Here is an 11,202-nt window from a genome sequence, read left to right as displayed (position 1 = left end):
AGTATATATGAATGAAAAAATCGCTAAAAAAAAAGAGTTCAGCCAGTTGCGCTTGGGCGCGGGCTTACCCCACTAGTAAACAAAAGAAAACCCAACAATGAAAAAAGCCCAAGCAGCCAGTGGGTTTTGGATTGGATTTGAAGCCCAAAAAAGCAAAGTTTGGATTGAAGACCCAACGAGCAAAGTTTGCCCAAATCACTGTCAATCTTAACCGTCCAAGCATATTTCTTAGTGGCCGTCAGATCTAGGGCAAATTCCCGACTAGGTTTTTGCCTTTTAACTTGTTATCTCAAAACCTTCTTCACTTCCTCTTCTGTTCGAGCCTCAAGAGAGAGAGAGAGAGAGAGAGAGAGAGAGAGGGGTTCCGAAGATGGTGCAGCGACTCACTTACCGGAAGCGCCACAGCTATGCCACCAAATCCAACCAGCACCGTGTCGTCAAAACCCCTGGTACAACAAAAACCATCATTAATATTAATGTCTTTAATTTGATTCTTGTTGATTCATTCAATTTTAAGTATGAATTAGTATTTCAATGAATTGAACCGATCAGGAAAAAAGAAATGGGCCGATTTGAGCGGAATGGATATAGACTTTATAAAGAGTCGATTATAACTAATTGGGGATTGGGACGTAGTTGATTGATTGATTGATTTATTGTACAGGTGGGAAGCTGATTTACCAGAGTACCAAGAAGCGGGCTAGTGGTCCTAAGTGTCCTGTAACTGGAAAGAGGATTCAGGGGGTAATGTCATCTTTTTTTTTGTCTCATACTCTTATTCTGCATTTCTATATGCGTTACCGGAGAGCTAAATCTGTGCTATTTATATCTAAATTCGTAAGATATATATTTTCCAGAGTTGTGCTTTGCATATATCATGTTTGTTTAAGTCGTTGATACCTCTAGGAATAGAATTGCCTTCTGCTACATATTGTTCACCATGTATTTCTTGTTCTGCAGCTCTACCATTATGTGCTTCACAGCAATCAATTTGGTCATGTTTCTGTGATTGGAGCTTCATTTACAATTTTGTTAGAAATTAGTGTTGGTTCTGATTTGTAGTGTACATGATCCACTTTGCATTATCTGATATCCTAGATGTTGATCTTAAACGTTTCTGAAATACCTGATTATGGCTAGTCTTTTTTCTTTTTGAGAAAAATTATGGTTAGCCATATTCAATATGGTCTTTTTTGTGTTTACCGTTTCTTACTCAGAGTGAAGCATCTCTTGGTATTGCATAAGCATATGCTGATTCATTTTTTCATTTTTACCATTATTAAAATAGTGGAGGTGAAGTTTTTAAAATAAGTAAATAATTTTATTACTGTTGGTAGTAAATCTTGTATACAAGGTGAACTCTAGATACTGATTCCACAGTCAGATTATCTTAGTTATGTTGTATATTGAGATAGCTATCTTTAAACTGTGCTATTGGAGTGAGTAGAGTCAGCTTGTATTATTTGAATTCTCCCATCTCTGACTAAAATCCTCTTCATTAAGCCATAGACAAGATTGCTTCTTCTAGTTTCTAGAATTAGGAAAGAAGAATCAGGCTTTGACATTTTAAATATATCTCTTATTTGAATTTTTATTATATTCTCCTTTACAGATCCCCTTTAGTAGAAACTGAAGCATCATAAGAATTGCTAATGCCAACTTTAGCTTTTCTGGTGCTTCTTTGAATGAATAATTGTAATGATGTTGGGTATTACCTAGATATTTTTTAGCCCTGCTGATGGTTATAATACTCTTTCCCTTTTATTTGGTGTGTAAACTCTTATTGTCATGTAATTCATTGGTCTCAGTGTTTTATTGATTTATCTTAGTTAATTAATTGAAGCATTTGGTGCAATCTAATAACCTCAAATCTTGCTGTCCTGCAGATTCCTCACTTGAGACCAGCCGAGTATAAGAGATCCAGATTATCTAGGAACAGGAGGACTGTGAACCGTCCCTATGGTGGAGTATTGTCTGGAAGTGCAGTAAGGGAGAGGTTTGTTCTCTTAGTGTTTGTTGGCTTGTCCCTTTCCATTATTTGTCTAATTCATGCTCCTTTGTCTTATAACTGTGTAATGCTGGTTTGCAGGATTATTCGAGCTTTCTTGGTGGAAGAGCAGAAAATTGTGAAGAAGGTTTTGAAGATCCAAAAAGCCAAAGAAAAGCTGGCGGCCAAGAGCTAAGCTGAGAGTTTAGAGGGACTTTATTTTAAGTTTTGGTGAAATTTTGACATTCAAGTGTTTACTAATTGTGCACTACAAATTGATCTGATTGCTGCAACTTTTGAGGAGCATTTTGCTTTAGTTGATTATATCCGACTTCATTCCCCATTCTATATAAATTGAGTTGTCAATCTTGTCTTAATTTACCTAATATATCACACAACGGTTTCATCTTGCTAGTTGAGTCATTGTTATGAGCAGCTCAGTTGATGGTGAAAGAAATGTGCCAAAAGCAAGTAGTAGTGTAAGCATTGTCTGAATATTGGGAGGTCATTGTGCTTGCTTCTCGGTTGATGGCGGTCTATCTCTTGTTTGATTGTTGTTATTCATGAAGCTGCAACTAGGGCCAGTATGTATGCATTGCTTTAGTGATCCTAGTTGCAAGTGAATCCAAAACTGGGTTTATTGATATTGTGAGGATAAACATTGCATGCTGTTGTAATACTCTGATTAAGTTAAAGGATTTAAGGTACAATGCTCTGATTCAGAAGGGTAAATTTGTAGAGGCCATGGATTAAATACAAAGGTGGCAACCATATGGTGATTTTGTGATTGACCTGATACACATTTATAATGGTCCATCCAAATATCTAGGTCCTGGACTTTTCTTCTAAAGTATACCATCTAGAGCAGTGAAATTAGAGACATTGATGTTTGTTCGGCAACTTAATTAATTGGCTTGCTGTATCTGAAAACTATACTGTGCTTAATTACTTGGCACTTCGACTATGCTTTCCCTAAAAAACTTGATAAATGAAAGCAAGTTATCATGGGGAGGGATAACTTGTTTCACTATAGTTTGTCACCCAGGTATATATGAGTAGGGACTCTTTTCTGGTGCAGAATCTTCAGGCCAAGGACCTTTTCTTGAGCCTTGAAAGCAAAGCATATAGTGTTGCAACCTACAACACCTCGATCTTCCCCATGGATTTCGTGAAGATAATTCCCATTCCTTCTTCCAGCACGACTAATCTTTCTCACACGCTTTCTCCTGGGTAACCATGATCTTGGATATGCTGTCAAACAACTGAAAATCTGGAGAGCACAAATGAACAAAATCTACAAGGGAAAGATCTTGTAAAACCACAACCAGTCAGGAAACGAACTCTGGCTCTTTCATTGGGATCTTCTGTCAAGAATTTTGGTTCTTGCTTCCAAGTTTGGTCAATATATTCAATGATGACAAGTGATTCCAGAGTAGCTCTACTGGGTTGTGAATCGCGGGTACTCTTTTGAGAACTGGGTTGTGTTGGAGAAGCAATGGACTCTTGTTGCTCAAGCTCGAAAGGTACGCCTTTGATCTTGAGAGCAAGTTCAACTCTCTTTGAATAGGGGATGCTATCATTTCCTAGAAGAATTAGCTTGTTCGCCTCTTGCATTTTCTCTTAATCTGAGTTGTGACGGTTGTTGCTCGGATGCTGGCAGTGACAGGGGAACCCCTATATAATATAGGTACTTATACTTTCAACCAATTCCGCGATTAACCTTTTCTAATAGCGAAGGCCTAATGAGCCACTCTAGTCATTAGTCAAACGTTTTACACATTATATATAGTCTATTGACGGGGAAAACTATCAAAGGCCAATGAAACTTGCAGGATTTTGGAGCAACTTTGTGTTTTCAAGCAATACTACTCCACTATTATAAGTATTTATAACTTATGTGGACTGTCAGCGCACTGTTATCCAAATGGTCTAATTTGTAGTTTTTTTTTTTTAAACCTCTCCCAAGTTAGGAGGATCGATAGTGTTTTCACACTTCACTTCCAGCGTGACTCGAACCCAGGACCTAACGGTCGTGGGTGGAAGTGCTTTTACCATCTGAGCAAGTCTCACTTGTCTAATTTGTAGTTTAATTTGCAATGTGAGAGTTTTTCTTATCTATACTTCATTTATCACTGCAAACACATGATATCAACACCTTAAGCAGGTTGTACTAGCTATTACAACGCCATGTTGTTACTCCTGTGTGTAACTAATAAAATGAAATACCTGTGTTTCTAAAAATAAAGACTTTGGGGAGGCGGGAGTGACACGAGGTAGAAGAAATGAGAAGAGAGGGACTTGAATTTTATAATAGTAATTAATAATAGAAGTTAGCATAAATTTTTCACTATAAAGGAGGTATAATTAAAATATACCCCACCTGATGCTACTTGAGAAGTCAAATAGTTTTTTTCTGTCGCAATTTCAAAAATATTTTCAAAAAGTTTTATTATAAGATATTATGATCTTGATTATTTTAATGCAGTTTCTAAAATATTTTTATTTTCAATAATTTAAAGAATTTGAATTCCGAATGAAAATTAGATTATTTAACATTCACCCTCTCATTTGGGGACACAAAGAAATTATATTAGTACCAAGGGTTATAAATTACCTAGATTTAATTAAGAAAAAAATAAGTCGAAGATATAATCGGTTGAGATGAAAACATGAATTCCCTGGTTCGCGGGAAATTTGTTTTTTTTTCCTTCTTTAATAATCGACACGACAATTAGTTTATGGACGACAAAAATCACTCCCCATCATTGGAAACATCGGATTTGGTTTTGTCCAATTGTCCAATTGTCCAAACTCCAATTGGTGACTCCTCAGAATCCGACGTAAAAGAACTAAGTGTTATCTTTCCCCTTCCTACCCCTCTCTGCCCTTAACCAAATTCAAAACAAAGAACAACCTTAACGTTATTCATTTTTTGACAAAGAGCTTGGTTTTTATATTCGTTGATACAATGATTTAATCAAATTGGAACTGCAACATTGCTGCTTTTTGGAGATTCGTAAGATATTTTTGTTATGCAAATGCATTTATATGCGGATTACGTGCACCTACGTATTTGCATAGGAAATTTAAAGTTTTTTTTTCTTTTTTAAAAGTATATTAAAGGTGCAACATTATAATGATTTGTGCTTCCTACTAACTTTCTTCTCCTTGGATTACTTTCTTTTTTGTGTGTGTGTTATCTATTGGTGACAATAGGAGATATAGTGCTTATTTGTGAAGTTTGATGGGTATGTACTGAGTGAATATTTGTTGGTTCCTGTATTCAGATTCGTGTATTATTAATTCAATTAGCCTCCGATTTTATGCCTTTGTTTGATGTGATTCAATTTCTTTGTCTTGTTGAGATCTTGAAGTTGAGAAGTCAAAACAACAATTCCAATTTTGTCTGGATTCATCTACTATGTTGCCCCAAAGGAAAATAGCCAGAAGAAGAACGTGGTAGCAATTAATATACTACTGGGGATGGAAAGCATGTGCTTTTCTCCTTTTATCCATTGGAAAGTCACTTTTAAATGAACTTACTTGGATAATTTTCTGTTTCGACACAACATAGCATCTAGATTTTGGCATTATATCCCCATTTAGGATGACCTACAAAAATTATTGAGGGTAGATGAGAAATTTAATTATGTATAATGTCCTACCATCATAGAGATGGGTATACGCAAGCTTCTCTGTGCCATTGTACACAATAAGTGTGAGCAGGAAACTTTTAATTGCCTGATCATATTTGTCATGGAAAAATATTTTCATTAATAGTAGGGAATAGTCAACTTTATGCCTCTTGCTTCTTCTATATCATTAATGATTTTTTTCCATTTAAGTATACTTCATTGAGCATCATTTGATATGCTTCAGTGTTACTTCCAAATTAGTCTGAAATCTGAATATCAATCCCAGGTGGACCATGGCAACAAAAGGAAATCCAGGGGATAACAGAAGTAGAAGCCCTTTATCATCATTATTTATTGTAGCTGGACTTTGTTGTTTTTTCTATCTTCTAGGAGTGTGGCAAAGAAGCGGTTTCGGGAAGGGAGATAGCATAGCTCTTGAGATAACAAAGAAGGCAGAGGACTGCGGCATCCTCCCCAATTTGGAGTATGAAACACACCATGGGAATCAAAGCAGCTCATTCGATGATCCTAACCAAGAAATCAAGCAGATTGAGCCATGTGCTGAGCAATATGTTGATTACACACCATGTCACGATCAAATGCGAGCAATGACATTTCCTCGAGAAAATATGAACTATAGGGAGAGACACTGTCCTCCGGAGGAAGAGAAGCTGCATTGTCTCATTCCAGCCCCAAAAGGATATGTGACTCCTTTTCAGTGGCCAAAGAGTCGTGACTATGTACCTTTTGCAAATGCACCATATAAAAGCTTAACAGTTGAGAAAGCAGTGCAAAATTGGGTCCAATATGAAGGCAATGTATTTAGATTTCCAGGTGGTGGTACACAGTTCCCTAATGGAGCAGATGCATATATTGATCAACTTGCTTCTGTGATCCCAATAGACAATGGTACAGTACGAACTGCATTGGATACCGGATGTGGGGTGAGTCAAAGCTTTCCACAATATTCTGCATTAACTTTTATCATGCTTTAATGTTTTGAAGTTCCAGATATCATTCATTACGGATAGTAATTTGCTTCATATATTCCATTGCTTTATCTAGTTTCACTCCATGAATTCCTTACTTTTTTATACAAGTTAAAGTTCATGACTACGAGTGGTACTTTGTATAGTTTAATTTTTTTTTCTTTTTCTTTTTAACGTTGTTGCTGTTTTCCATCAAGCTGGTGTTTGATTGTATACCAGTTTGAAATTTGTAATGTTTGTAAATGGTACATGGCATCATAGGTTGCAAGTTGGGGTGCATACCTTTTCAAGAAGAATGTTCTAACCATGTCGTTCGCACCAAGAGACTCACATGAATCTCAAGTTCAATTTGCTTTGGAAAGAGGTGTTCCAGCAGTTATTGGTGTGCTTGGAACCATAAAATTGCCATATCCATCTAGAGCTTTTGATATGGCTCACTGCTCACGTTGTTTGATTCCGTGGGGTGCAAATGGTAAGGATCAGTACCTCTGCAGACTTTCCTTATTGTGCCTTGTACTGCTTGTATTAATGTATGGCTCCTTCTCTTGCACTAGTCACCAAAATGCAGGATAACATCACCGGCTCACTGTTCATTACATCCTGTATTGAATATCATCTTTTTCAAAAGTTTCGCTAATCTTGAAAAACCAAAGTTACCTTGTGTCCATAATATTCTTCCTTTTAATCAATATTTAATTCTCATTTTGGTAATGGTAACTCTAACAAGCAAATTGAACGTGGAGTATCTGTACCGGTGTTCATATCGATGTGATGTTTTGTTTGGGGTTCTTTTGGGTGGAGAAAGGACTTCATTAATAAGAAAGAGTTAGTACACAAGCTATGATTCAGGATTTAATTTAAAAGGTTAAAGGTTTTAAGTTCTTTGAAAATATGGGTCAAGAACTGGACAATTGACATGTGCAAGGAATCTTGGGGCAGCTATCTTCTCAGGAAGGAGTCAAGGACATATGACTGGGTGCTTGTATTTTGGGGATTTCTTATAGTGATAAAGTTTCGCTTCAGTTTGTTTCTTTGTTTCCTAACAAAATTCCACTTTTTTGCAGATGGACAGTACATGATGGAAGTCGACCGAGTGCTCAGACCAGGGGGCTACTGGGTACTTTCAGGTCCTCCAATTAACTGGCGGAATAATTATCAAGCGTGGCAGCGTCCCAAAGAGGAGTTGGAGGAGGAACAGAGAAAGATTGAAGAAATAGCTGAACTTCTCTGCTGGGAAAAGAAGCATGAGAAAGGTGAGATTGCCATATGGAGAAAAAGAGTAAACAATGAGTACTGCAGGGAACGAGATTCTCGTGTAACTCTATGTGAATCCTCGAATGCAGAAAATGTCTGGTAAATTCTTGCACCTTATAATATATTATTCTATAAATATCTCCGATTTTCAAATAGCCAAAGTGATGGAGATTGTCTTCTTTCTTCCTCCTTGTTCAGTCAATGCATATTAGATAAAGTCTCAAGTACTTGCTTTAAGATTCTAGTCACTTTCTTTAAGTCACAATTGACTTTGAGTTGTACAGCAATGTGATTACATTGTGGTAGATTTAGTTTTCAGTAATATATGTATGTGAATGTTGCTTCTCGTTGCCATGTTCTATGTCTTGTAATCGTTATGTCCAAGCAAGTTGAATACCTGCAAGGACTTGCTAATTTTGGTCTGAATTTTCCATGTCAAAAAATGGTTTTATGTTCCGCTTCAGTAATTGTAGAGTAATTAATTAAATGAAGGATTTTGAAACCACAAAGATATCCGGTGAATGATTGTTCTATGGAAAACAGAAACTTTTTATAACACTGAAGTGCGTAACATTTTGGATATCCACCAACAATTTGAGGTTTATGTTTGAATAAGTTGATTTAGTGATACATTTGATCGTTTGGTTGTTGATTGCCTTCTAAATACTCGATATTAAACCAATATTCGGGGGCTTTAGGTATAAGAAGATGGAGGCATGTGTAACTCCTTATCCTCAGACAACTAATTCAGACGAAGTTGCTGGTGGGGAACTTAAGCCGTTCCCACAGAGACTTAATACTGTTCCTCCGAGAATAGCAAGTGGATCTGTCCCTGGATTATCTGTTGAGTCATTCCAGGAGGACAACAAGTTATGGAAAAAGCATGTGAATTCTTATAAGAGAGTTAATAAAATCCTCGACAGTGGGAGGTATCGAAATATACTGGATATGAATGCTGGCCTAGGAAGTTTTGCTGCAGCACTTGAATCACCCAAGTTATGGGTCATGAATGTTGTTCCAAATATAGCTGAACAAGACACTCTTGGAGTTATATATGAACAAGGCTTGATTGGAATATATCATGATTGGTAAACTTTCTGAAGCTCTCTTTTTTCTCATTGAACTCTAGCATCATTGCCACCTTTTTTTTATTTGTCTTTTTTATGGTGGATTGTGGAAAGCGAACATGTGAAAAGTTTGATAATTCATTCTGGCTGTTAGCTATATTTCATACGAAAGATTGTTTCCTTTACTTCTTCATTTTGCTTGGATTGCATTAGAACACTCAGCATGGAACTTTTAGAAATTATTGTCCAATTAAGCAGCTACCACATCATCATCTATATCTGTGATTATCCCAAGGTTAAAGTTTTTAATTCAATCAGTCAAAGAATTCCTCACTACCAAACTAGTTGGGTCGGCTGTTTGAATCTTCTATTCCGTTTCTCTCTTCGAATCTTCCACTCCGATACTGATAAATAAATTGCCTTCGGATCTTTCTCATTACATTCTTTCCCACCAGTTAATTGTCATGCCATCAGATTTCCACTATTTTGTCACTAAGGAGTTGCTGCTTCCCTGGTCCTATATGACTGCTTCCCTACAATGATTATTGAAAGTCCTCAGCCAGCATAAGGTTGAACATGTTACTGATAACAGCATTCTGTGTATACCTTCATACAGAAGTGGAATTTCGATTTCCCTGCGAAGGAAAGACTTGCACCAACCATTCTGTCATCTACTTGTGGAGTTAGCTTTTACGACTCTCGCAATAACTAGGTCCTTTAGTGTGCTTTTGACCTTTAATGCTGCTGGATACAATTATAATACCCTTTCGTATAAACATCGAAGATAGTATTCCCAGTCACCAGCTTGCATGTATCAGCATTCTCTTTTGTCTTTTAGAACATGACTGGCCTACATCTTCTCTTGAACTCTATATAGTAGCTTAAGTTTTGACTTCTAACATATGGAGATTTTGCATCACATCTTGAGTTTGTGATTGCTAAAACTGCAAATTTATAAACTAAACCTTCTCTCCCCCCTTCTAGTATCTGAGTTTACTTTTCTCTTTTCTGACATTGCCTTCCCCTAGAAGTATCTATTATATATCTTAGTTAACCTTCTTTCCAACCTTGGATTCAGGTGTGAAGCCTTCTCTACATATCCTCGGACATATGACCTTATTCATGCAAATGGAGTTTTCAGCTTATACAAGGACAAGTAAGTTCCTTATACTAATTCATATATGAACAAGGTATAACTTATGAATAGGTCAGTTTTGCCAATCCGGCAAGACTAGTATACCAACATTATGCCCCGAAGCTATTTGTTCTTAAATTTCTTAAATGGGAATAAAATTTAAACAGTGGTGCGAAATGATTCTATTTGTGCAGATCACCTTAGTGTAACGTAACGTGAAGCTAGATCTTTTTCATTTAATTTCTGGAGAAAATAGTCTTCAGGGGAGCCAACTTCCTGCGATAATGGGGTGAGGAGGAACATCTATATAGAAAGGAGATGTTTGCCATATTTTTATGTTTCATCTGAAAATTTGAAAGCAAGGGGGAAAACAATTAGTCAATGTCCACCCATACCTGTCACTGCGAATAGTTTCAGCGATGATAATTCAATAAAGAACACCCAACCAATAAGTGCTTCAAGTTAGATCTTCTTAAACTTTCTAATTATGCCACATGTCAATGCAGATGTAATGCTGAAGACATTTTACTAGAGATGGATAGGATTCTTAGACCAGAAGGTGCAGTCATATTGCGAGACCATGTAGATGTCCTCACTCAAGTGAAAAGAATTGCGTCCGGTATGAGGTGGAACATAAAAATGGTGGATCACGAGGATGGTCCTCTGATCCCTGAAAAGGTGCTATTTGGTGTTAAAAAATACTGGGTTGCAGGGGATAACAACTCAACTGTCTCAGAGTGAATAGCATTGGCTTAGCAGCATTTTTGGCAGATAATAGCAGAGCAGCTAATGCTGCAGTATTTGGTTCATTGCCAGAGTTAATATTATTCTTTTACCACTGGAGTTCAGATTGATGAATGAAGCAGAGAACTCTGATAATTGTCATGGTAACCATTTCTCATTTTCCATTTTGACAGTTGCAGAATAGAAAATGAGTAGGTTACTCATGGCTAGTTTTATTTTCTTACAAGGCTTCCTTTTTATTGTTGCTTATTATCATTAACATTATTGTTATTAATTCTTTAGTTCATTCATGGGTTGTATCATATCTTTTCAGCAATTTTCCTGTGATTCCAGCCAAGTAAATTGAACTTTTATGGTAAAAGATCAAGTTCTCTCTTTTGATGTTATGAAA

At 36.6% G+C, this 11,202-nt stretch overlaps 3 protein-coding genes across 3 annotated transcripts; 2 read left to right on the top strand and 1 right to left on the bottom strand.

The window, feature by feature from the left end:
- Positions 1–288: 288 nt before the first annotated feature.
- LOC104088869 (large ribosomal subunit protein eL34-like) lies at positions 289–2,353 on the top strand. Its single transcript, XM_009593614.4, has 4 exons — positions 289–449; positions 665–744; positions 1,887–1,996; positions 2,090–2,353. The coding sequence occupies exons 1-4, from the start codon at positions 371–373 to the stop codon at positions 2,181–2,183; spliced, it is 363 nt and encodes a 120-aa protein (XP_009591909.1). The 5' UTR covers positions 289–370; the 3' UTR covers positions 2,184–2,353.
- Positions 2,354–3,014: 661 nt separating this feature from the next.
- On the bottom strand, positions 3,015–3,601 carry LOC104088870 (glutathione S-transferase U9-like). The gene is made up of 2 exons (XM_070178937.1): positions 3,329–3,601; positions 3,015–3,257 (listed from the first exon to the last, which is right to left on the bottom strand). The coding sequence occupies exons 1-2, from the start codon at positions 3,599–3,601 to the stop codon at positions 3,015–3,017; spliced, it is 516 nt and encodes a 171-aa protein (XP_070035038.1).
- A 1,190-nt stretch (positions 3,602–4,791) lies between these two features.
- Positions 4,792–11,202, top strand: LOC104088867 (probable methyltransferase PMT2). The gene is made up of 7 exons (XM_009593611.4): positions 4,792–5,003; positions 5,909–6,566; positions 6,873–7,083; positions 7,676–7,964; positions 8,564–8,953; positions 10,011–10,088; positions 10,574–11,202. The coding sequence occupies exons 2-7, from the start codon at positions 5,916–5,918 to the stop codon at positions 10,806–10,808; spliced, it is 1,854 nt and encodes a 617-aa protein (XP_009591906.1). The 5' UTR covers positions 4,792–5,003; positions 5,909–5,915; the 3' UTR covers positions 10,809–11,202.

The sequence above is a fragment of the Nicotiana tomentosiformis genome, chromosome 6 (genome assembly GCF_000390325.3).
Source record: "Nicotiana tomentosiformis chromosome 6, ASM39032v3, whole genome shotgun sequence".
NCBI classification, from domain to species: Eukaryota; Viridiplantae; Streptophyta; class Magnoliopsida; order Solanales; family Solanaceae; genus Nicotiana; species Nicotiana tomentosiformis.
This window is presented reverse-complemented; position numbering and strand designations above follow the sequence as displayed.

Coding starts and splice junctions, on each gene's coding strand:
- LOC104088867 (XM_009593611.4), top strand. CDS start 5,916: ATGGCAACAAAAGGAAATCCAGGGGATAACAGAAGTAGAAGCCCTTTA. Junction 6,567..6,872: donor CATTGGATACCGGATGTGGG/GTGAGTCAAAGC, acceptor ATGGCATCATAG/GTTGCAAGTTGGGGTGCATA. Junction 8,954..10,010: donor ATTGGAATATATCATGATTG/GTAAACTTTCTG, acceptor CCTTGGATTCAG/GTGTGAAGCCTTCTCTACAT.
- LOC104088870 (XM_070178937.1), bottom strand. CDS start 3,601: ATGCAAGAGGCGAACAAGCTAATTCTTCTAGGAAATGATAGCATCCCC. Junction 3,258..3,328: donor ATCCCAATGAAAGAGCCAGA/GTTCGTTTCCTG, acceptor TGTGCTCTCCAG/ATTTTCAGTTGTTTGACAGC.
- LOC104088869 (XM_009593614.4), top strand. CDS start 371: ATGGTGCAGCGACTCACTTACCGGAAGCGCCACAGCTATGCCACCAAA. Junction 450..664: donor CCGTGTCGTCAAAACCCCTG/GTACAACAAAAA, acceptor TTTATTGTACAG/GTGGGAAGCTGATTTACCAG. Junction 1,997..2,089: donor GGAAGTGCAGTAAGGGAGAG/GTTTGTTCTCTT, acceptor GCTGGTTTGCAG/GATTATTCGAGCTTTCTTGG.